Source organism: Diadema setosum, chromosome 22 (genome assembly GCF_964275005.1).
Source record: "Diadema setosum chromosome 22, eeDiaSeto1, whole genome shotgun sequence".
Lineage (NCBI taxonomy): Eukaryota > Metazoa > Echinodermata > Echinoidea > Diadematoida > Diadematidae > Diadema > Diadema setosum.
In genome coordinates this window covers 3861377-3887442 of record NC_092706.1, presented here as the reverse complement: position 1 = coordinate 3887442, position 26066 = coordinate 3861377, and the positions used below count along the sequence as shown (strand labels likewise).

Below are 26066 nucleotides of genomic sequence, written 5' to 3'. Positions count from 1 at the left end.
GTTGATGATTTCACTTGACTTTCACGTGAAAAACCAGGACAACGATAGCTTACAAGACTGCAAGGATATACGAGACCCGAATTGTACAGGCAGTCGTATGTTGTGATGGCTACACATGGAGCGACTCAAAATACAAATGTGTGACGGACAGGACGGACGCAGGTTTGCAACACAATTGAAAACATTTTTTATAAAATCGAATATTTTCTTCAAATATTCTAAGGTTGATAGTCATCAATTAAAATGTTTTACAAATGTGTTTGCAGCCACAGGAACTGCATATGTATTAGGGAAGAAAATATATAAATTTCAATATTTGTAATAACCTTTGTTTTATGATATACTTTCCAGGGAGGTGCTAGAGAAGGAGAGACAACTACTGCTCTCCTTTGAAGTCATGCGCGGCACCGCCGAGAAGTTATGCGTTCAACTACAGGTGTTACCCATGTGCTTTGACAAAAGAGAGCATGAATAATCAGGACTAGCGCTCTCACATCTAGAAATACTTGCCCCTACTGCAATTCACTCTCTCTTTCAATTTTTTTTTTTTTGAGTGTAGCGCCCAACCTTGCGCAGCTCCTCACATCGTGCTCTTGTACTGTGACATGGTTTGTGTGGTTTTAGTGGAACCTATTGGGTCAAAATATCACCATCGTTGTAGTAATAGCCCAGGATCTTCCTAGACCCTCAGGAAGGCAATACGTGGACTGGAAGAACTGTTGGACTCGATGCCTCCATGTTGCTTGTCATGCACTAGAGGCCCAATGCAGCCATGTTGCAGTGCTTCTTCAGCGTCCACATTCTGTATGGGGATCACTCAGGCTTGAACTTCTTTAAGTACTGAGCTATTGGAAGGAACAAAGGTGACCTGTAACAACAATGAAGGCGGTCAAGTGTGCTGCTTTTGTGCTCCTTCTTGGATTGTGCCTGTTGGAAAGTTGTATTCATTGTGAACTGGGCGATGCATTACACAGGCCAAGTACGCCATTTTGGAAAACCTACCCCCGATCGTCAAAACTGGTAAGGAAATTCCTTAGCCTAAAGCTGTCCTACTACCCGAACTCAGAGGCAACATATCAAATCTCCCTTCTACAAGATGGAGACATAAACCCCAACCCTGGGCCTATGGAACGTATAAGTACTGGTGATCGAATAGAACATTGTGAATTACCTACCAGAATAAATACTACGTATGATAGGCAGCAGTTGTATTCTTATGGTCTTCATTATATGTGTTATGAGAGGCTACCAGTGAAGTTGTGGAAACAAATCAACGCAATAGGAATCTCACGAAAAAAGAGAACTCGGAGGGGGAAAAGAGCAGGAGCGACCAGAACCCGTTCAGTTGATAATGGCATTATCCTGTATCCAGAGATTAGTGGAAGAGTGTCTCCTAATCTTAATAAACATGATGAGCGAAGTGAAAAACAAAAGACAATCAGGAGATTCAGGAGTAATTTACAGGGGGATGCGGAAAAGGCTAGACCAATATATTCATTCCCATCTTTCCTGCTGACTAATTCCCGTTCACTGAATAATAAATTTGATGAATTTCATTCGTATGTGCTGAGCAGTGCCATTGATGTAGCCGTGGTAACAGAAACATGGTTTAGTGCGGATCTTCCAGTCGAGTCTATCACTATCAATGAATATGATGTGTTTTGTAAATCACGAACTCACTCAAGAGGAGGAGGCGTTGCCGTCTATGTGAGAGACAACATCAAACCACAGGTTATTACCGATATTGTGGTCCCAGATGGGCTAGAAATAGTATGGGTAAGGATGGAGCCAACCAAATTACCTCGGTCAGTCTCCTTCATCGTTGTTGCGGCAGTGTATTTCCCACCCGGGAGTAGCACAGCTGAAACATTAATTGACCACATGCAGGAAACTATGGACAGCATCGCGTCTAGACATCCTGACGTTGGATTTGTGATCCTTGGTGATTTGAACGATCTGGATGTTGCACAGATTCTTGCTGACAAGCAATTTAGACAGGTGGTGGACAAACCGACGAGAGGAACCTCAATCCTGGACAAAATCATAACAAATTTCAGCAATCATTATTCTTGTCCTAGGGTTGTACCGCCACTGGGCGCAAGTGACCACTGCGTTGTACTGTGGACACCAAGCAACATGTCCTCTAAGGAACCCCTCATCCATCAAAAGCGAACCACCAGGCCAATGAGAGATAGTGATATCAGACAGTTTGGCAGGAGGTTGCTCAATTATGACTGGACAGATCTGTTTCAGGCTGAGGATGTGAATGAAAAATGTAACATTCTATATTCAGTGCTCAATCCTCTAATCGACAAGCATTTCCCAGCTCGAACTGTCACATTGTTCAACAAAGACAAAGTGTGGATGACATCAGCTATCAAAGATTTGATAAACCAAAGACAAATAGCATACGCAGAAGGAAACCATGCTGAATGGCGACGGCTTCGCAACCGTGTACAGAGAAGCATTGCCACAGCTAAACACGACCACTATATAAACAAAGTTAAAAAGATGCAGATGACCAATCCTTCCTCTTGGCACCAGCATATCCAGGCTATGAGCGGGAGACAGAAAACAACCCCACTCATCAGAATAGATGGAATATCTGCAACGGACCTGACATCTACGGCTTCGGCAATAAATGAAGCATTCGTCGAGGTCACAGCTGACATCCCAAGACTTGACACCACAACCTTACCAGCTTATCTCCCAGCTAGGAAGCCTTGTCCTGTTGTACATCCCTGGCAAGTCCATCGGGAGCTAAAGCTTCTAAAAAGTAATAAAGCTCCCGGGCCCGATGGTATTTCGGCGAGACTGATCAAGGAGTTTGCCTACGAATTGAGTGTCCCCCTCACAGATATCTTCAATGCATCTTACCAGCAGGCAGTTATCCCTGATGTATGGAAAAAAGCGGTGGTTGTTCCAGTCCCCAAATCGTCCCCAGCGTCAGTGAAAGATCTGAGACCCGTGTCCTTAACTGATCACTTTGTCAAAATAGCAGAAAAATTCATTACAAAATGGGCTATGGATGATATGCTCCCATTTATTGATCCCTCTCAGTATGGAAACCAAAAGCATGTGTCAACTGCTCACTACCTGGTTAGTTTACTACATGAGATACAAAAGAATGTCGATAACCCAAGATCCCTGGCAACCATTGTAGCAACTGATTTCAGTAAAGCGTTCGACAGAATAAGTCATAATATCGCTATAACTAAATTACTTCGCATGAATGTACGCGAAAGCGTTGTTGCCTGGATCTGTAATTTCCTCACATGTCGTGTTCAGTGTGTCCGTTATCGTAATGCGAGGTCTCCATGGCTGGACGTGCAATCAGGCGCTCCTCAGGGTACCCGACTAGGCCCGATATTATTTCTTGCTGTTATTAATGATGCCTGCCAACAATCAGATATCCCATATTGGAAATACGTGGACGATTTGACTCTCGCTGAATGTAGGACCATCGAGTCAAATAGTCGTATTCAGCTTGTTATAAATGATCTTGTGAAATGGGCCCAGACAAATGGAATGAAACTGAACCCTCGGAAATGTATCACTATGAATGTCTCTTTTGTCCGTAATCCACCTGATATTTCACCTGTTCAGATAAATGGTGAAAATCTTGTCAATCATGAATCAGTTAAACTTCTTGGTGTTATGATCCAACATGACCTTAAATGGTCAGCTCAAGTTGAAAAAATGTTAAAACAGGCAAACATGAGACTCCACATGCTCAGGATATTGAAGGGCTTTAACCTGCCTACAGCGGACTTAGTCAAGGTTTACACAGCATACGTCAGGCCAGTCCTAGAATACTGCACCATTGTTTGGAACTCAGGATTGACAAAGAAACAAAGTGAAGAAATTGAGAAAATACAAAAACGTGCATGTCGTCTCATGCTTGGCCCCTCATTTGTAAATTACACAAATGCTTTGACTGTTTGTGATTTACCACGGTTATGTCAACGCCGTCTAAAATTGTGTCAGAAATTTGCAGTTCAGTTGAATTGCCCACGATCACGATTTGCTGATTGGCTCCCACACACTAGATTGGAAGCACATGGACGCAATCTACGTAGTAAAAACTTGCTCAGTGAATTTAAGTGCAGAACAAGCAGGTACCGCAACAGCTCTCTTCCATATATTACAAGACTTTTAAATAGTAATCTGTGAAATAATTTTTGTATTGTTGGAGTAGAGGAAGGGAGGTGTACATTATGCACGAAAATAATTGTAGGTGTTTTTTGTAGTCGTCATCTTGGATGAAGTTGGCGATGATGGCAATGATAGTGTTTAATCACCTATCAATGTTTGTTTTGTGTGTGAGTTTTTTGTTAGAGTTTTTCATACTTGAAAGGTATGTGAGCGCTGTGATATTTGGATAGTTATATTTCATCTGTCAGACATTGACTGTGTGTTGTTAAGATTGTAATATTTTTTTATAAGGAGGGAACAGATATGGATTGTATAATGTTCTTTTGGTTATAAGTTTGTGGCTAGGAATTTGGGGATAGATCTGGGTCTCTAAGAGTTTGAGAATTTGATTTGAGTTTTGATATTTATATGCTTATCATATGATATTGTGGTCGTTTTTTCTATTGAGAAAACGATATCTGATTTGGCTGATTACCCCCGACAATTTTGAGCAGTTTATTTAAAGGTTAGTGTAGGAGATTTGTATAGTTTATAGTTTCTCTCTTTTTTCTTTTCTTTTTTTTTTCTTTGGTAAAAAAAGTTGCCAACTGTAAGTTGATAGTAATGTAAAAGGTAGATAAGTATATTGTTAATTTATGTAGTATTTGAATATTTGATTTAAAATTTGGTAAGAGTTATTATTATTGTTGATGGGGCACACTATGTTATGTTATTATATATACACATGTGTACATACAACCGCAGGTTTTTTTGTGTGTGTCTTTTCATACTTTAAATCAATTGTTTCTTTTTCTCTGCTGTAATTATTTATGTGTAATCAGTTGTTGATGGAATATTGTATTTTGAAAGAGAATTGTATTTGTAGTAACGAATATGAAATAAGGCTTATTTGTTTTGGATAGATTGCTTAATGTGAATGACTATCGTATTGTATTGTTTTGTTTCGTTTGTATATTTACATCAAGAACACGCAATTCAGCCTCTGGGCTGCTATGTATCTTCCTTTTGATGAAATAAACCAATATCTATCTATCTATATCAATGTGATGTCAACAATGAATTTGTGTACCTTGAATTGGAGCAGCAAATCAAAATGCAGTGTAAAACTGACAATTTTAACAACAAATAGTTTAAAAACACGCTAGAACACGCTTTAGGGGAGTACTTTATTTGAAAGATCAAAATTTCCCAGATTGAAAGATAGAAAACTAACATGCGGAAATGTGCGCATTATAGAAAAATATTAGGTTTTTAAGAGGGCCTAATTTTCATTTAATTTCGATTTGCGCATTACGAAGAAACTAGAAATACATGTTTATAATATTGAATTCTTTCTTAAACTATTCTAAATCAATTCGAGTATTTCATTTAAAATTTTAAGATGAAATAAAGCTTGTAATTCAACGAAAGGTCATGCCGCGCATGACTTAAAAGCGTAGTTGAATGCTAGACATCCCATTGTAACGCATTGAACACAAGCATGTGTTTGCATGAATTACGAAGAGTTGCCACTTCATCTCTGTAACATCTCCGTGATACTTTCTATGCGTTGATAAGAGTATTATCAAGCGCCTCTTTCAAAGTGTCATGAAGAACGATCTGTTCTCGGTTTCAGTAGTGCTGTATCAAAGTACATTTACAAACTCGAAACATATAAATTGCCAATGTGCTGACGGGGTAGCCCATTGAGAAATCAAATCTGCATTATTCAAAGGAAATCTTATAATTGTAAGTTTAGCACTTTATCAAAACAAAACAAAGAGGGCAAAGAAAATGTAATGCAAGGAAAACTTCCAATACATTGAAAACAGCTGTTATTTTAGGAGTCTCTTTTTAAGAAAGAAAGAAACATATATATATATATATATACAATGTATATATGTAAATTCTCTTTAAGAGAGCTGCCTTGTGTTTGTTTGTTTGTGTATGTGTGTGTGTGTGTTGGTATGAGTGTATTTCTTTCTTCTTTTTTTCTTTTTTTCTTTTTTAAGGCACTTTGTCTGGTCTTGGTAGTTCAGCAGTTAAATATTACTTATAGTTTATGAGGAGACTGCAAACTACAAGCTCTGTTTCTTCTTTTCTTTTTAACAGTCCCCTTCATTTACAGTCAACATCGATTCGGTATTTGACATTAAAGTCACAACATTTACAATATTTCTGTTCACTCTTTTTTTTTTCCTTTATTAATCTTTTTTTCTTGATTTTGTGTAAATATATTATGTACTCAAATATCTATTTGCAAGTGCGGTTTTTGGCAGAAATGAAATAAAATAAAATGGAAGTACATGTATTTCAATGAATATGCAAATACTCTTCCACAGATTCTCCTGAAACTTTGACAACGATCCAATCAGAGATGACAACGTTCTCGGAATCAATTACTGAGTCGTCAATGGAAGAGATCCTTCCCCGTTCTGTTCTGTCCTTCAATCATGCAGAAACGATATCACCCGGTGACGTCGTCAATTCCACGCAGCAAGAGATCATCGGTGATCAGCGCTGCGAAACGTGGACAGCCGTCTCACCAGAGACGACAGCGTTATCGAACCCTGGACAGTCATCAACCACGGAGTCGGCAACGAATAAGACAGCCATCGAATTTCACCCGCCGATGCGATCACGTATGCTGGCAGTTCTTGCCCTGGTGATCATGCTAGTAATTATATGCTGTATCATCGCTGGATGTCTGGGATACAGAAACAGACGCCAAAAACGACGTTTAACAAAGAACAGAAGGCCTACGAATAAGTAAGTATGATGTTGTTGTAAAGTGCTGTGAAATCAGTCATTAACTGTGTAAGAGTTCTTACTGTGTAAGAACTCTCTACACAGTCGATTGACAACCACTTTAAAGCTGCAACCGCCAATTTTGAGCGAATGATCAAGAAAGTTGTTGACCCGCTCGTAGAACGCATAGAGAATGTGGAAAAGGCTGTTGAATACCAGCGTGCTAGAGCCAATGAACTGGAAAAGAGGAACAAACAACTGAAGGAAAAGGTAGCAGCAATGGAAAAAGGAAGTTTCATCCATGAAGGATCAGCTCAGCCGCCATGCTGTTGAAGTAAACAAAGCCGAACGCTTCTCCAGGAGGAACAACTTCCGCATCGTGGGCGTCCCTGAAGCCAAGGACAATTGGAGGATTGCCCCAAGATTGTGGAGAAGATCATGAAGGAAAAGTTTGGCATGGATACCAAAGTTGAGCGAGCTCATCGCGATGGAAATGCTGTCTTATCGTGAGAAAGTTAATATCATGAAATGTGCACGGAGACTCTCGCAAAGGAGTCGTTCTATATCATCGATGATCTCGTGAAACCTGACTTGGAGGAGAAGAAAAAGTGGGGGAGAGAAGTGAAGGAGTTGTACGCGAAATTAGGGACCAATACGTTTCTCCGCAGGAGAATGACGCACCAACAACGGTATCCCTTACAACGTTTGACTTTCTTGTGCAATGTAGTTTTGAGCCACTTCAATTTTTCATCGCTTTCGTTATGCATAGATTATTTGAGTAGCACGTGTATTCTTTAACATCTGTATGTTTGTCTACCCTCCATTGTCTGTGTTTTGCATCCATTCAGTTGCTCTTCTCAGCTTCTCAGCTCTCGCTTTACTCTCAGTTGCCTCAGTGTTCTGCATAACCCAACATGGAGTAGCCCTGTTCAGCTCAAGCATCGGATTTTATACGCCTTACTTCCAATTGATTGATTGATTCTTTTTATTACCTTTGTCATAATGATTATGCAACTCAACCAGTCTTGGTATCATCACTAGTAATATGATGTTTTTCAAGATAATGCGACTCTTTGAGAGTCTTGGTTACTTTTATTTCTTCATGAATGTATTATGTATATACAATCATTGTACTTACCTTTACGCTGTTTCTGTTCAAAGTGGAGAGGAACAATTCATCCTGTCATACTTTATAATTAAATGTTGACGATATATTCTGTTTCTATTTGTATTGTAAGTCTAGTTCATGTGCCTTGTGATGCATCCTTCTCCTCCTATCCCTCTTACTTCCTCCTCGTTCGATACGATAAAGTCATGCTTTCGTTACATCTGTACTTCGATAACTGATAAGACACTGATAAACTGACCGTCCTTTTAACATATTTCATCCTTAACCCTTGTGTTAATCATGTCTTTAACCCAGCATTCACGCCGGCCCTCCCAGAAACATTACTCTCCTCTCTGACAAAGGTAAAGTATACTATTCAAATCTGTTTTCTTGATAAAGACAGAGAAAGAAAAATTTGAGCTGTCGTAACTTCTTTTTTCTATAGTAGTATGTTACAAGATAACCGGTAGGGAGCGGGGAGGGGGGGTGGGTTGAGTTGGGGATGACCACCGATTGAAGCAAATGGATATTTTTGCTTTGAATAGGCTTAGTACATATTTTACTTCAATAGAACTTTATGTCGGAGTCACTTTTTTTTTGCACTTTAAATGTGCAAATGATATTGAAGGTCTCAGCATAACTTGCATGTTCCTCGCCAATGTCTTTTGTTAGTCACATTAATATCATGGAAACATGCAAGTTATGCTGAGTCGAGGGGAAGGTGCATTCCAGTGTCTTTTGTTAAACATCTTAGTACTTTAGCAATGATTGACAGATGAGGTCATTTGAGGAATATTGCTTTGGAAGGATTTTTTTTTTTGTGGGCGTTCCCAAGTAATCTGAAGAAAAATAGAAAAAAAAAAATGTTAGAAATATATCGAATGTTTCTAGATATTCATTTCACCGCAAAAGTGATGTTGAGGGTACCATACATCAACACAAATCAACATGCATTTGGATTTCAGGGCCCCTTTAAGTAGAAACAGAGAGCATTTAAGACATAAGAACAAAAGGGAAATGATAGGAACATAATAGGTAGACACATTAAGTAAAATTAGGTTGTTGGTAAATAGATAAACAAGTATTAACATAAAACAACAGAATACGCATACATTACAGATCTATCTTCCAATGTTTTCTCATCCTCCATTTTACAGAGAAGAGTATCCGACACCTCCGGCCTCCCATCTCCATGACTGACGAATACAATGTCACGGAAAAGAGTGCAGCGGAGCCCCAGGTGGTCATCCACAAGCGTTCGGTAATCTACGAGAATGCTGACGTCAGCCAGATCGTGGTCAAAGGCGGTTCTTCCGAGTGTCCCAAGCGAGCGACTTCTGAGGAATCACATTCTGTAAAAGATGACTCCAGGGAATCTAACCCTGAAGGGTGCTACGCTGAAGTTGGCGAGAGCGGCCTTGTTGGAGGAACCGGTCCAGCCTACGATCAGACCAGTGATCAGACAAAAGGAAACAAGGAATCACTCATAACCATACTCATGAACAAAGTAAAGCCGAAAGAAAAAAATCGTCTCACACACACCTACATGGAGGGTCTTTTTCTTCAGGAGACCTGCGACCGGCAGCAGGAAGGGAAGGTTTCTGAAATGAGTGATTGCTACACAGAGGTCGAAGAAGTCGTGACTGGAGGGACCGGTATCCAAGATGGGTATGCGATTGTTGACGATATGCAAACGGACGTTGTGTACGACAGCATTGATTGCGAAACACCAGAAGATAGAATGGGGGAGTGGCTGTGTGTGTAGTCAACGACTTTAAGCTCATCCCAACGAAGGGCCGTACCAACTCATGAACTGCAATCTTGATATTTAGTTAAGCGAGGAAAGTGAGAACACTAATAATGTAGCCCCGAGAGGAACCGAAATGCTCTACGCAAACCCAACGCAAAAAGGATTATCACTTGTCACAAAGCAGTCAAGAGTATTGTTTTAGTATTACTAGCGTCACAAAATATTGATATTGGTGAATCACAAATTCAATTAAACGTCAATATCAATGTTCGGTTATCAGTCTCGCAAGGATGCAGAAAGAAGTGTTATGTTGTGAAATTATTGTCAGTTTTCCGGAAACTTGTTCTGAGGAGGAAGTGAGTTTTGAGCATCTAAGCCTCAAAGGTCATAGGAAATTTTGTCATAGTTCTACACCGGTAAACGAAACAATAAGCATGGTAAGAAAAAGCAGTGCACAAAAATGCCAAGAATTCGGTTTGCGCGTCAACAACATACCTAGAAAACTAGAAAAGTGGACATTTTTTATGAGGGATACGTGATTTTCTGTTTCTGATAAAATTTTTATACATTTTCTTTAAAAAAAATGAAGACCGGCAGCAAGGCAAATGTAAAGCAGAATCCCCTATCAGATATGGGGTTATCCTACGAGACCAAACCCATGAGTTATACGGTCCTCGAGACCGGCATCAAAAATAGCTCCATAAGTCATACAGCCCATGACGTATACGGCTCACGAGTCATACAAACCACGAGTTCGTCACTACGCAGAAACGGCTCAAGAAACCGACACTACGCAAACAAAGCCCACGAGACCGACACTATGCAATGAAGGCTCTCGAGACCGACACTACGTAAAAAAAAAAAAAAAAAAAAAAAAAAAAAAGCCCACGAGACCGACACTACGCAAAGAAGGCTCACGAGACCGACAGGATCAACAGCGCCATCTACATGTCAGTTACAAATATGTACCTGTACAGGGTGTTCCATGAAGGGAAAAGTATTTGTACTGGCGGGTGCAATTTCGTCACGCTATTGAGCGAGAAATTGTAAATAATTAAACAGCGCCATCTTCATATCAACGACATCAAGTTTGTATTTCTACGTGTGGTTTTTAGGGGGAAGTTATGTCACGGTACGGAGAGCGACATTCTTACCGATTATTTTTTTTTGTGTGAAATTGTGCTCTTTGTGGGACCCCTCCCCCCCCCCCCAAAAAAAAGCAACAACAACAAACAAACAAATAAAACAAACAAATAAGCAAACAGTAGATAAAAGAGGACAAGAACGATGTATGGATAATTTCAGATCTTTGTGCATCGTGCTACTCGTAATAGGCTTTCCCAATTTTTAGCTAGAAGATGAGCAGGGTGTAAGATTTTCCCCTTCTCTTTCTCGCTTTTTTTTTCTTCACAAACACTCACACACGCAAACACAACTGAAGATCCTGAACATTTCAGGGGGTGAGGGAGGGCAACTGACGGGGTAACACCCTAGCAACTCTCCTTTTCCATCTCATACCTTATGCCTTTATCTGGACACCCACAGTTATTAATTGGTCTATAGATGGCGGTGTTCATACTGTCGGTCTCGTGAGCCTTCTTTGCCTAGTGCCGGTCTCGTGAGCCTCTTTTGCATAGTGTCGGGTCTTGTGAGCTTTGTTAGCGTAGTGTCGGTCTCGTGAGACTTTTAAGCGTAGTGTCGGTCTCGTGGGCTTTGTTTGGGTATTGTCAGTCTCGTGAGCCTTTTCTGGGTATGGTGTCGAACTCATGGGGCCTATATCGTAGATTTATTTTTTTACTTGATGTAGAACTCGTGAGTTTATTTACTTAATGTCGAACTCATGGGCTGTATAACTAGTGGGTTGTATGACTTGTGAATTGTATGACTCTTGGGCTGTATGAGTTGTGAGCTGTATAACTCGTGGACTTTATGGCTTTGGGTGTCGGTCTCGTGATGTGCACCCGAAGATATGTCTTGATGTAGAAACTGCGCAATTTAGAAACTGCAAGGAAAAATGTTTCTGGACTCAATGATACTACATGACGGAATAAATGGTGTTCCATTATTCTTTATTTCCCCTGTTCATTCGTTTAACTTATCTATCTAAGATATACGATCGGTAATTATAGAATTTATACTCTACCAAACCTAGAGATTTTCAATCGTTCTTTTTTTTTCTGGTTTAAAGTTTAGTAGTATAGCTGCAGCTAGTACGTGGTGTCCTCATGATCAATGTTATTATTTGCTTGTTTATTCATGATGGCATTTACGTTAAGTATGTGATGAGCAATAATTTTGTTTTTCAATTTGTTAGTATAACTATGTGAATCATATGGCCGTCTATTAACAAAGTGATTATTTGCTTTTACATCTGTCAATGCAGCCATCCATAATATGTGGTAGTCTATGAAGTAAGTATTGCTTGTATGTTTGTCAGTATAATTATGTTTGGTATGCGGTAAGATACAATATATGATTAATGTGATGCTTGTTTGTTTCTCAGTATAATATTTTATATTTAGTATGTTTTTAGTATGGGTTCAAGTTTTCGTGTTCCGTTTAAATGAAACAAAAATCACAGCAAATCTAAATCTCTTTTTTTTTTGTTACTATACTCCCTCAGATACTTTCGCGAATTGGAGCCGACGGCCTTTTCGTTGCATGAAACTTCCGCGAGTTGCCACTGGCATCCAATAATGCATTGTTTAGAATCGCGCGCATTTTGTTGTCGAGAAACTCGCGAAATTTGCGAAAGTTTCATGCATGCAAAATGAAATTCGGTATTTATACGATGAAAATAAATCTACAGAGGGCTCCTACTCTTATATCAATGAGTAGGTCCTGAGGGATAATCTCTCCAAATTTGTTGCTTTTATCCACTGTGTAGCGGTAATTTCACTATGCGACCGGACTAAAAGTTTTTAACACGAGGTGCTTATGGGCGGTACGTATTTTCTTCTTCTTCTTTTTTTTTTGACAAAATCTCTTGAAATTGAATTTAGAAATGTTAAGTGTTCAGAATTGGATAAGAAGGGTGGCAATGAATAGCGAACAATTTACACGAACTGATCCTGGAGAAAGTCAAGGGTCGTATTCTGAACTTTCTTCATAGCCAGTCATCTATAGGTCTGTCCAGTAGTGTAAAGTAATGCATTGGAATTGAATAGATATTTGCAATAATAATAGTGGTAATATATCAAACGTCAATGTCAAAGGTCATTATGCTTCGGTTACTAAATATCATATACCAGCCATACCGCCAGTTTTTCATAATTATCAAATTCTAACATAATGTATAATTTTCAAAGAAGGACGGAAAGGGGTGAAACGTCACCCAATTGCAGAGGAAAATGCTATTCCCGACTGTAATGACATGATAATGATAATATGCCCTTAACTATACAACTGCTTTACCAGAGGGCCCTGTCATCGTTATTATCCTGGCATTGCCAATAACCCATTTGTCGAGAGGGATATCGTAGGTAGAAGGTAGCTTGTTCAGAGAAGTAAGCACAGGACTATATTCCAGCTCGGGTCCTCCAACTGAAGGTGACGAGTCCACCGGTGTGTTCATGGGCAATGGATAAACAAAACTTGAGAAATCCACGGGATAATTCTATAGAAATGCATTGTCTGTTAACATCTAATTGCAGGACTAATGGAACACTGTTTATTGAAATCTTGAAATTACGGAACATAATGAAATAGCAGTAAGTACGCTAATCTTTTTTCATTTATTTATTTTTTCCCATTTCCAACAGAAATACTCGGATAAATATTTCAAAGAAATTGCATATATAGATTTCATCACGACACATAATAAAGGAAGGGTTCACAGAATATTTTGAGTAGGCTCTATACGGAAATGCTGGAAATGAGGCAGGAATGCTAAAAATCGGTGCTTGTAGGGTGCTTCCTCCCCCCCCCCCCCCACACACACACACGTAATACCGCAAAGTATATGATTGTATACTGTAATACATAAAAAACGGAAATACAGATGAAACTAAGATATGAAAACCTAACTCACCCGAAACAAAGACCCTGGACAAATTCCTAAGTCGCTTCTTCTTCCAATCTTCCAATGTAAAAACCAAAATAAACATTGTTATAGAAGTCCCTGCATTTTCAAGAAAATATCTTACTAGGTGTGGAAGGTTTTTGTAATGGTATGATGATGTCGATGTATATGTTAATGTGTGTTTGTGTATGTGTGCGGGCGTGTGCGTGTGTGTGTGTGTGTGTATGTGTGTGCCATATACTATATGCCGTGATGGTAGTGACAGAAAACGATGAACAGGCCAACCCCATAACAGAGAAGAAGAAGAAGAAATATTATTGGCAAGCCAACACACACAAACACACACACACATACACACACCACGCACATACACACATACACACACAAGCAGGCCGACACACTCATGCATACACGCACATACACCATCGCCCACGTACAGACAGACAGACACACACACAGACACACACACACACACAAACACGCACACATTATTCGCACAATTTCAGAGTACAAAAAGAGTCACGAATGCTGTGTTTCGTGCAAAGATCATGTTGCACGACCAACCTTTCACTCCACCCCGACTCTGGGCAGAGTTTGGGGTGGAGAAGTCGCCCACGTGCTGTAAAGTATACGCTTCGTTTGAAGTGCTCGCGTCGAAAATTTACATCGATTTGAATTTCAACGTCAGCGGTTCATCTCTTTCTTTGAATTATGTAACCCTCGTTGCTCTTTTAATTTGCTTATATCTCTCGCTGACAAATTTTTCCCGAAAAAAAAAAGAACTCGGTCGGTCTTCTCGGTAGAATCGCCGTGGTAAACGAAGAAATAAACCAGAGGCGCAGAAATGGTGACAAGGCGGTTTTGTTTTCGATTCTTGTGATTTCATATACCGCCTTGATGTGATTACCGCTGCCACTTGGTGGGGCACGGGGACCCGCGCCAAAAGAGACGGCAAGCTAGGATTGCCCGTCCCGCGGAGATGGGCGCGTATAGATTGGGTGAATGATGACGCGTAAACGAAGCAAGCGCGTCGAACACGGGAATGTAATGCTAATCTTGATTTGATTGTCATTTCTGGGTCAGGAATCTCGGACTCATTCCCTAACTTGCTAACGAAATAAGCGACGCAAAAACAAAATGACGAGGTATTAGTTTCGGCGGGGATTTTTCTTTTATCTTTTCCCCGCTCAATCATGTAAATATCACGAGTTTTCTTTGTCCTCCAATTCTCCCGTCATTGCCAGTAGAATATACACCGCTTACGAAAGTAAAACCAACTTATCAGTGCAGACAACAAAGAAAACCATTTATCCCAAATTGACAGAGTTTGTGTGTTTGCGTACTCGTGCAGCGTTGTTTGTTGTTGTTGTTTTTTTTTTGTGCTGCTGCTTCCGCACAAACATTTCTGTTCATATACGGTCATGATAGTCCGTAACCTTAAAAAAAAAAAAAAAAAAAAGACAGAAGAATCAAGTTCTCATAGATTTTGCTCATCTCTCAACAGCCTCCCGTCGGCAGTGGGTCTCGTAATAGAAAACGGGGGTGGTCCAGGCCTGGGGTTCTCTTAGGGAAGGAGGCGTATCTTATATTTGTAGCTTGTCAGAAGTTATCTTGTCCTAAAAGATGAAAATGTTCCTTTTGATTTCCTTTCTACGAGAGAATGTGTTTACATGCCATTCGTTAACACTGTATCTGCATCGATGGATCTGTTTTTAAAAGAAAGCTTTTAATCGAAGTCATATTAGTGCGTCAGTATCTCAAATTCTCAGTTGCCAAAAAATGTCCATACATGACGTTTTCACGTTGGAAATTACTGAATTAACTCCTGCTTTTGCTTCCCAGCCTCTAATCCTGTTCATACACTGCTCACAGTCTGAAAAAAAAAATGTATAACGGAGAGCGTGTAAACACGATTGTGACAGACACACCGAGAAATATATAGGCGGGAGACGGAAATGCAATGGCTCCGAGAAGTTTTTTTTTCCTTTCATTTTGAGAATGATAAAATATCATCGCTTCATCCAGAAACTTGTTAGGAGTGCCATTTAACACTTTCATGTGGATACTTAAGAAAAAAAAAAAAAACTTCCTGTTGATAGCGTTTCTATGGGCATTACTCCCCTGTATGATATCGTGCCTTTTGTGTATACTCATTATGTTTAAGTGCTTATCATACCATACTATCCTGTGTATGTGCATATGTTCAGCATACAATGTTCAGTAACTTTCCAGTAGTATTAGAATTATACTATTATGATATGTGGTTTGCCACTTTTCAGTTGTGACTTTGTTTCGTTATGTATGTATGTAAAGCGCTTTGAGAACCTATTTTGTGTTGAATTGCGCTATATAAGAACATTATATTATTATCATTATTATTATTATGTGTGTAATAAATTAATTGATGTGTTTGTCTTTTCCGGGTATACAACCACATACTATACGCATTGCTCAGTTCCTAGTGTCGTTAGGTTGAAACACTGTTGTTATTATCTTAATTTGTATTTCTTTGTATTCTAAAATAGTTCAGCGGTTTATAATGATTATGTTCTTGTTGTTTCCTGCTGTACATGAATTAATTCTGGACGGTATTTAGTACATGATTATCACGCGTAAAATGATCCACGTTCACAAGCTTTGACCTTTAGTGGATTTTTTTCCCATTGTTATATTTACTCTTTTTTTGTTAACCTTTCAAAGTGTACATTGCTATTCCTGGTTTTTCTTCGAAATTGCATATCTAGTTTATCATATACATTATCATCCTTATATTATTATCTATTCTTACAAAATTATAAAACGTTGATGGTGTAATGTATGCTTTGTAATTTGTGTCAATCTTTGTCGGAAAGACGGAAGTAAATGCCACATTGAATTGAAAATTGTACAATTGAAAGACAATCAACCGAGAATGAAAATTAACTATACAGCACCATACAATGAATAGTTTTGATGTGGCTTTTTCTCCTAGGGTAGTCTCTTAAGTGAACTTTCTCTTCTGATAGAGGGCCTTGCTATCGTTACAACCGGGTGCTGATTGTTTTTCCGAAGATCTGTTAACAAAAAAACAAAAAAAAAGAAGGTTTGTTCTTCCGAAGGTGAGTTGTTCCGAGGCACACGCACCACATTCTTTATACCTAGAGGTGCGTTCATCCGAAAATTTAAAAGGGTTCGTTGATCCGAACATTCTGTGGCGTTACTCCGAAGGTTCGTTATTCCGAAGTTTCGTCATGCCAAAACACACGAATTCCTTATACCTAACGGTTCGGATCGATCAACCAAAAATTAAAACGATTTCGATAATCCGGAAATTGTCCTTCCGGATGGTCTTTTATCCGAAATGAAATTAGGTTGGTTATTCTGACGGGTTGTCATTCCGAAACACACATTCCTTATACCTAAAAGTTTATTCATCCAAAAATGGAAAAAAGGAATGTTAATCTGGAAATGAAATAACGTTCGTCCTTCTGAACGTTGGTTAATCCGAAATAAAATACGGTTTGTTATTCCGAATGTTAGTTATTCCTAAACACACACATTCCTTATACCTAGAGGTGAGTTCATCTGAAAAATTAAAGAGAGTTCGTTAATCCAAACATTTTTTTTTTCGCGTGTTCCCGAAAGTTCGTTATTCCGAAGGTTCGTTGATCCTGAGATGGAGTAAGTTTTGTTATTCCGAATGTGCCGTATTCCAAAACATAAAAATTCCTTATAGATGGAGGAGCTTAATGTTCATTCGAAAATGAAAAAGAGTTCGTAAATCCGAACATTTGTGGCGTTATTCCGAAGGCTTGTTATTCCGAAGGCTCATTATTCCGAAGGTTCGTTTATTCCGACACACACAAATTAATTATGCTTAGATGTTCATTCAAAAATGAAAATTTGTTACTCGGAAAATGGAATAAGATTCGTCCTTTCCGAAGGGTTGTTAGTCCGACTTTTTTTTTATTTGCTATTCCTAAGGTTCGTTATTTGAAAGAATTCGTTGATCCAAAAACAATATAGGGTTCATTTATTCCGGAAATGAAAAGAAGATACATACGAACCATCCGAATAACGAACCTTATATCATTTTTGGATCAACGATCTTTCTGAATAACGAACCTCATATCATTTTGATAACGACAAACTTTTGGAATAACGAATTCTCGGAATAATAAATCTTATTTCATTTTCGGATAAACAACCATTTGGAATAACAACTAACAGTTATAACTATGGTTACAAAGTGCCCATGATAATGTACCTGTGCAGTTTACAATGACTGTGAAGTCTACTGTAGGAAAAGAAAATGCACAGGTAAGGACAATTCACACCATGTTCCGATTACCCTTCGTTCAGGGACATAATATTATTCTCCTCGGGCCAACATTAGCCCCTCTACTGTAACAATGAATGAGTGTTCTCATGGTGTAAATTCCCCCCTACAGACATGACAGACAAATTAGTTTTACTTGTAAAGAGCGCGATGAAAACGTCCTTGATGAGAAACATGTAAATAGTTACTGGGGGAAAGCGTGATGTAAATCTCCCTGAGAGAGCTGAAGATCTTCATAGTGGGAGTCTAAGCTCCTACGCGAGAGTGAATACCCTCGAAAGATAATCGTTCATTGCCTTTCTTAAAGTAGCGCAACGTACGAAAGAGCATCGTATCATGTAAGCCCTCCATGGACAACAGGTGAATGCTGAGAGAGATAGAGTAGACGAGCGGTGGTAGACCATCCCTTCTTTGTAAAAAGTGAATATTTCTGAAGAGCTCAATGTCAACCGTTCTCAGGCGAGTTTAATAAAACATCGCTTAAACTCCTCACTAGAGTTGAAATTCGACGAGGAGCATTTGTGTAAGCCCTTCCCCAAGGGACGAACGCTCCGAAAGAGAGCCACACAAACCTTTCCAAGGCGAGGGAACATTTCAAGAGAGCAACATCGAACAAACCTTTCGTGCACAGATGAATGCCTTGGGATGAAGGGGAAAAAAAATAGAAAGCATAGTGAAAACCTTTCTCAGACGTGCTCTTGGTCTTAGATTAATAATTGCTGTGCATGTTGTTGCCTAGCAACGGGGATTTTCTTGAACATGATCCGCTCTCGACATACCCCGCCGCAGTTGATCGGTTGAATATAATCGAGGATTTTGTTTGTTTGGTTTTCTATCCTCTTTTTTTTTTGTCTGTTATTTTCTTTTTCCCTTGTGTGTTAGACCATGTTCATTGCTATAATGTTTGTCTGGCTTTTTTTTTTTTCACCCATATGTTCAAGAATACTGCAAACTTAGGTGAAATTCTCTCTGCTCATACGAAGCTCGATGATAAGATAAGCCTGTCTATAAAGTCATCCCGAAGCAGCTAGATAGCTGTCTTAACTCATACCGCTTCCGAGAGATGGTAATTACCCACAGCATCTATGTCATGTGATAGTGATAAATCCGTCCCTTTATGGAAGGTTTAATGGCTCCGTTTCTGAACAGGTTGTAATATTTTTTTTTCGTTATCCCTTATTTCCTTATCCCTCCCAGATTTTCTATTTCTTCAAAAACATAAAAAGAAAGACCTTTTAAAAGATTTAGTTTGCGACATATATAGATATAATGCATGGCTAGGAACCCCGAAGGTAATAACTTTTTGGGTGAAGACCCAGTTTAAAGGTGAAGACCCAGTTTAAAGGAAGTGCATTGTCATTATATACATGACGTCAAAGCGTATTGTTACGTCTATATAATTATTCCCTTTTATATTGGATATATCCAATATAAAAGGGAATAATTATATAGAGCAAAGAACTAACCAAGAATAGGCTTCAAATAGCAATATCCTATTCAAATGTCACTCCACATGATGTTGCCTAAGTCAGATTCATTGAAACTGTATTCCTTGTGAAAGTCAAAATAACTAGAAAGTAATTGATTTACTTTAATCATAACTTAAATTGTCAAATCAAACTAACTTCGAGTCACATGATTATGACGTCACTTGGAAAAGTTCCTAAATGTCTGCTGACAGAAATTGCCTGGAGGTTTCTATTCTCTCATGCATATATTTAGGACACGGTATTATTGCACTCTCAAGAGACAGAGGAAGTGTCTCATATAACTGTGTAACATGTCGAATTACTCCTTCTCGAACGGAGGATGGGGGGGGGGGGGGGGTGGTTACTGCAGACAAAATGTCAATTGCACCATGTTTACCTGCCTTTGAGTACGTTCACCAGTTATAATTACTTTCTATTTGTGTTTTTCTCAAGACAAACTGAAATTTTGAAAGCATATATATGTTAATTCTCTTGAGAGAGAAGACACATTGTGAAGAAAAAAAAAAACCGGGAACAAACAAGTCAAACAAAGACACTAACTGAGCATCATGCTAGCGGCATTTCATCCTCCACAGAAAATAAGAAGTGATATGCCACGGATACGAACACATGAGACAGTAGCCGACACCTGATACTCGTTCACATTTTGGCACACTGCTCTGATGTGGCAGCCCCAGCGCGTGGCCACTATGGGCCAGCGTTTCGTGACCATCTCGAGTCTCCCGAGCACGTGACTTTCATGCCGAATCGTTAATCCGCCATTTTGTATCGTTCCGCCGAGGGGTATAATCAAAATGTGAGATGCGGATTTTAAAGGGGGATTGTATCATTGCTTCATATTTGATAGCAAGCGTGACTATAAGAATCATACAAGTGTTACAAAGAGGATGGCCGTTGGGGGAAAAATCATTCTCTTGCGATAGAAACCAATTATCTCATTCTTATGGGGGAATAAACAAAGAACAAGCAGGTAGACACCGGGAATGCGAAAGTGGCATTTGGGCGTAACCCATACCCTAGATTGGGAATGCGCACGTACCGTGCATCAATCGACGACTATTCTTCGTTCTGACACATTTTTTTTTTCAGGTGCCTCTTGCATCTTGCTCTCCATGTTCGCTCGTAGTACACGGAGGACAAAACCTATGCCGAAATTTTTATTAGACCTTTAAAAGCAGAAAATCTACAGCTGACTTGTAAGTAGTATGGAAGTTAACGGTTTTGATCATTCTTGCTATTTTATCATGTTGTGAAGGCTCTCAGTCCTCTTAAATTGAATTAAAGGAAGGAGGGGATCGTCTCAGAATGAAAAATGTGTGAAAAAATGACAACTTAATATGTATCACCTTCGGTCTTTGGGGCTGTAAAACTGGCATTGAAGTCCTTAAATGCTACATTCTCCTCTGTTGAACTGTTACTTAGTTGCTCAAGGTGCGTTTGAAATTAGTGTTTGACTTTAAAAGTAGCGAGACATCTTCAAGATATTACTATACTTTGATGGAGGTGAAATACTTCGTGAAATATTAGGATATGCAATTCATGATTCCTCTGATCATTCAAACATTCGCAAAGTGATGAGACTTATAGGCATGCACCGGAGAGAGGGTATACATAGTTACTTTTTATACATAGAGAACAATGCCTTTTCTTAAGTCCACTGAGCGCGACGCAAAAAAAAAAAACAACAACAACAACTCTGGAAATATGCTTTTATTTGTTCACACAATAATTATAACAGTGTACATGTTGAATTTTGCGCTGGATCTCAACAGGTTTGATAGAACTATGAACAATGAGGTAAGTCTCTATCTGTCCACATTGTACACAGATAGATGAGAAGTTTTTATTTTATTTGTTCATACATATAGCATGCATGCTTAAAAATAGTATATGAGTACTTATTAAGGGTCCATCACGATTATACTGTTAACATAGATCTGGTCTCGTGTAACTTCGAGGCCTCTTTAAATTTACGATAGAACTCGTTACGTTTGTTTGTTTGTTTGTTTGTTTGTTTGTTTGTTTGTTTGTTTGTTTTTACTGTTTGTCTGCCCGTCTGTTTGTTTGTGTTTCAAGTCTTTCAGAATTAGACTGCCGAGATTGGAAACAGAAAAGTCCAGAAGAATATTTTTGGTTTTTGCAACGAAGATATACAAGGGAAAGTTGGCCAGATAGAGCTCAAGGATATCATGGTCTACGTAATTATACTGGTAAGCCGAACAAGGTCAGTGGTGTATTATGTTTTTGTTTTCGAAATCTGTTATACATGGGATATGATATATACTTTAATGCATTCAGCTTTGAGTGACTAATATTGAATACAGGAAAAATTCCCCCTCCCCCGCACTGGGGTAGCACGTTTTTGGCTCGCCGAAAACACGAACAAAAAATCAGCACACCCCCATGAATTTTCAAAGGTTCCGTCCTCAGATTATTCCCATTTGAGCGGCCCCACCCTCAAAAACGTTCCGCGGCCCCTGTATACATTGTATTGCAAGTTGAAGGTCAAAATATCACTGGCGCTTAAACAGACAAGGGCGTATTAGGTGATAGTTTGAAAGAAAGTCATGGTTAGGTTATACACCAAGTAGAATGTCAGCTGTTGATGAAGGTGAGATGTGGGTGTGAGTGTAGGAATGGGTGGAAATGGACTCATCTGAGAGTGAGTCCGTGGATTTTGTGATTATGTGTGTGAGTTATGGTGTATTTTCTACCTGCATGACATGTGTGTGTTGGGATGAATCTGCTATGACACCAAGGAGGTACTAGGCCTAGTACCTCCTTGATGACACAAACTCCGTGATGGCCAGTATGCAGCTCCCAAAACACTAACATTCTAAAGTATATGCAAGTACACGCATGCTTAATGGCGGAAGTGAATGCAAGGTCAAAATTATCTCCATCTCCAGGGATGGAACAGTTCGGACTGGAAGCCGACAGCCAGAATCAAGCGAGCAAAACACCCACTGGTAAACACTTGGCCGAACGTGACTGAGAAATGTGTTTGGGAGGAGGGTGGTTAAAAGGGTACCATCAGGCAAAGACTTTGTTTTCCGACGTGACAGATACACCACACATATCACATCACAGCTTTTGTATTTCCTTTCAAACATTTCTATCGAGTGCAATCTTTTGCTGTGTTGACGTTCTGAAATAATACATTACTCGATGCAATCATGCAACGGGGATCGATACAATACGATAGAATGGGATCATCCCACAAGACCGATATCCAAGAGTCATACAGCCCACGAGTTCGACATTGAAAACAGGTCCATGAGTGATACAGCCCATGAGTTCGGCACTAGGCAAATAAAGCCCATGAGTTCGACACTAGGCAAAAACATCACACGAGTTGAGTTCGACAGATACAACACGAGGCGTAATGTGTGGGTCTCGTGGGCCTTGCGTAGGTGTCGAACTAATGGGCTGTATGACTCGTGAGCTGTATGGCTCGTGGGCTGTACGACTCGTGGGTGTCGATCTCGTGACGTGCACCCCTATAGAATCGCATAACTCTGCTTCCTGCCTAGCTTTCGTCCTGCCATGCCAGCAGCGAAATTTCTCTTTAGTATCGATTTAATGAACCCGACATTTAGAAGCAATCGGGATTAGACGTAAAACGTATATCACGAAAACAGACAAACAGATGATAAGTCACGCACAGAATTTGCACACTGGATAAGTTCTGTCTTACACGGAAGTAATCATCTGTTTAACTTGTTTTATTCTTATGCAAATGCCAAAGATTTTTCATTGACATGTTTTTGAACAAAGCCAGATAAACGAGAGTATTAATCAGCCTTTTTTAATAGGCTTCGAAATGAAAACAAGAGAGGGGGATCGATTTGCACAAAATCAAAAAAATGCCCTGACAAACGAGTCCGAAATTCCTCTTTGCTGATATTGTGAAAGAGAGGAGCGTTGAATGCTGGCGGGATGTCTTCATCTTTTGAATCGTGGTATATTATTTTCTCATAGGAGAAGTGGGAATTGTGACTGAAAATGTCTGTCCACATTTTACAAAGATGACAACCATTACGCCTAAACTTCTCTTTTCCCCTTTTGCTAATCAATCCAATTAATGACCACTGTTGAATGATATAATTGGCAGGTAATGTGAAATTGATTTCTAATATGTGGCCATAAGAAGTGAAGAAGATTTTTTTTTCCGATTTGACGTTTTCTTGCCGAGTCTTGAAATCTGCAAAACCATCAATACAAAATAATGAATGTCATTTAATGTGTGAGTGGGCGACTGATATTTTCTTGAACGAATCTTCACAGCTTTTTCGAAAGATAGATAGATAGATAGATAGATAGATAGATAGATAGATAGATAGATAGATAGATAGATAGATAAATTGAGATATATAGACAGAGAGGGAGAGAGAGAGTGCGTATAAAGAAGAGAAAAGAGAATCAAAATGATAGACATAGATAGATAGATAAATAGATAGATAGATAGATAGATAGATAGATAGATAGATAGATAGATAGACTGAGATATATAGATAGAGAGGGAGAGAGAGAGTGTGTGTGTGTGTGCGTATAAAGAAGAGAAAAGAAAATCAAAATGATAGACATAGATAGATAGATAGATAGATAGATAGATAGATAGATAGATAGGTAGATAGGTAGATAGATTGAGATATATAGATTGTGGGAGAGAGAGAGAGAGTGCGTATAAAGAAGAGAAAAGGGAATCAAAATTATAAACATAGATTATAGATAGATAGATAGATAGATAGATAGATAGATAGATAGATAGATAGATAGATATAGATATGATAGATAGATAGAGATATATAGATAGAGAGGGAGAGATGGAGAGGAGAGAGAGGGAGAGAGGGAGAGATAAGGCGGGCAATCACCCCAAGCGGATAGAAAACTCAATTTGCGTCAGAGATTGATTGATTACATGTCATGACCGGCCACACAATGGCTTCATCCACACATTCTCGTGGCGTTTCGTCGTCTTAACAACTCCATGGCACTTTTTTCTCTCTCTCCATCTAGTGATGCATGCGCGCAAAGCACGGGGGAGTACAGTGACCCAGGATAGCAATACTACCTCCATCCACTCTAATGAGAGTCTTGCACATTATTTGGCGCCTCAATGATCATGTCGCCATTTTCTTCTCAAGAGGCCCTCAACAACTTCCCGTCCGTCCCTAATAAATGATATCTGATATATCAAATTCAATGTAGAAATGGCCCATTACGAGACAGCTTTCTTCATGTCTATTTATTCCTCTTTTTTTTTGCAAAGAATATGATTCCGTATTCGTCAAGTGTACAATAGCCCGTTGAGAGTGTAAACCACAGGCTTTTGCGTATAATGATTTAAATTGTGAGGAACAGTCAGAAGAGGACTTGCAATGGATTATCGGTGGTTCATCCTCTGGAAAAGCTATAGACTGATCACTTAATCATAACAATTTGTTCACTGTCAATTGTCATTGTTTAAAATGTAAAATTAGTTAGCTTTGTTTTCCTCCCAATTCCAGCATACTGTATACTATCGCTTTTCCTCTCTTCTATCAACTTTTTCTATTCGGTTATCCCTTTATTGTTGTCCCTTAATTTCGTTTCTGTCTTGTTATATCCCCCTTGTGTTGTCCTCCTCTGTCAAATGACATTGAAAATACTCGAAAGTTCACGTAATTTATTCTGTGTGTATGTGTTTCCTTCCTTCAGTTAAAGATAACAGGAAACGGTGACAAACGTATTGTTCAGAGGCCTTTATTCAAGTCAAGCAAATTGTTTATCGATAATAGTCTCTTCCACCTGTATTCTTTTAGATACACCATGAAATATTTGCATATATACATACAAGCTTCTGTAAAGCTTGTACAAGGTTGTGTAAAATTTGCGTGTACCACATACGAGCGTTTCTGATTTCCTTTCGAAGTCCATGATACAGGTGGAGCAAAGAGCGCGTGCCAAACAGCTTTAGCAAGCTATGATAAAAAGTACATTGAACCTGTACTTATCATGCACGTAAATGCATCAATTGACTGCGCAGGATGGTAATGAGATGTTTGTAATCGACCGACATTGCTGTACAAAATCGTTGAGAATTCAACGTACTTTCAGTTAAATCTGCTCATAAATACCCTCAATCACTGCCGACACAAACTTGTCCACAACATTGGGTCTCGGGCAGAAACTTTTGCAAATGCAGTAAAACCGTCAATATTAGGATATAGAAAATGTCGCTTATTTCTCACATTATTACTCGTTTGAGATTTATTCTGTTTTCACTCAAGGGTGAAATCTATACTCTCTACTGTTCTGAGCAAGGAGCTACTTTAACCCGAGTCCACACATTAATAGCGCTCTGGACTTTCGGTTTCTACTCATTACGTGCACAAATCAGTTTTCCTCTCCGATAAGGGATTGTGACGTATTGAATAGTATATACATTAGAGCTTCTAGTATGTTCCTTATGTTGTTCATATGCTCGGTGAGACTTTTCTAGACCATATATCCGC

General features: G+C 39.2%; 1 protein-coding gene across 1 annotated transcript; it reads left to right on the top strand.

Annotated features, from left to right (window-relative positions):
- Positions 1 to 1782: 1782 nt before the first annotated feature.
- LOC140245558 (uncharacterized) lies at positions 1783 to 3361 on the top strand. Its single transcript, XM_072325124.1, has 2 exons — positions 1783 to 2945; positions 3289 to 3361. Exons 1-2 carry the CDS (start codon positions 1783 to 1785, stop codon positions 3359 to 3361), a joined length of 1236 nt encoding a protein of 411 aa, XP_072181225.1.
- Positions 3362 to 26066: the final 22705 nt, after the last annotated feature.

Coding starts and splice junctions, on each gene's coding strand:
- LOC140245558 (XM_072325124.1), top strand. CDS start 1,783: ATGGAGCCAACCAAATTACCTCGGTCAGTCTCCTTCATCGTTGTTGCG. Junction 2,946..3,288: donor GTCCCCAAATCGTCCCCAGC/GTCAGTGAAAGA, acceptor TGTCGTGTTCAG/TGTGTCCGTTATCGTAATGC.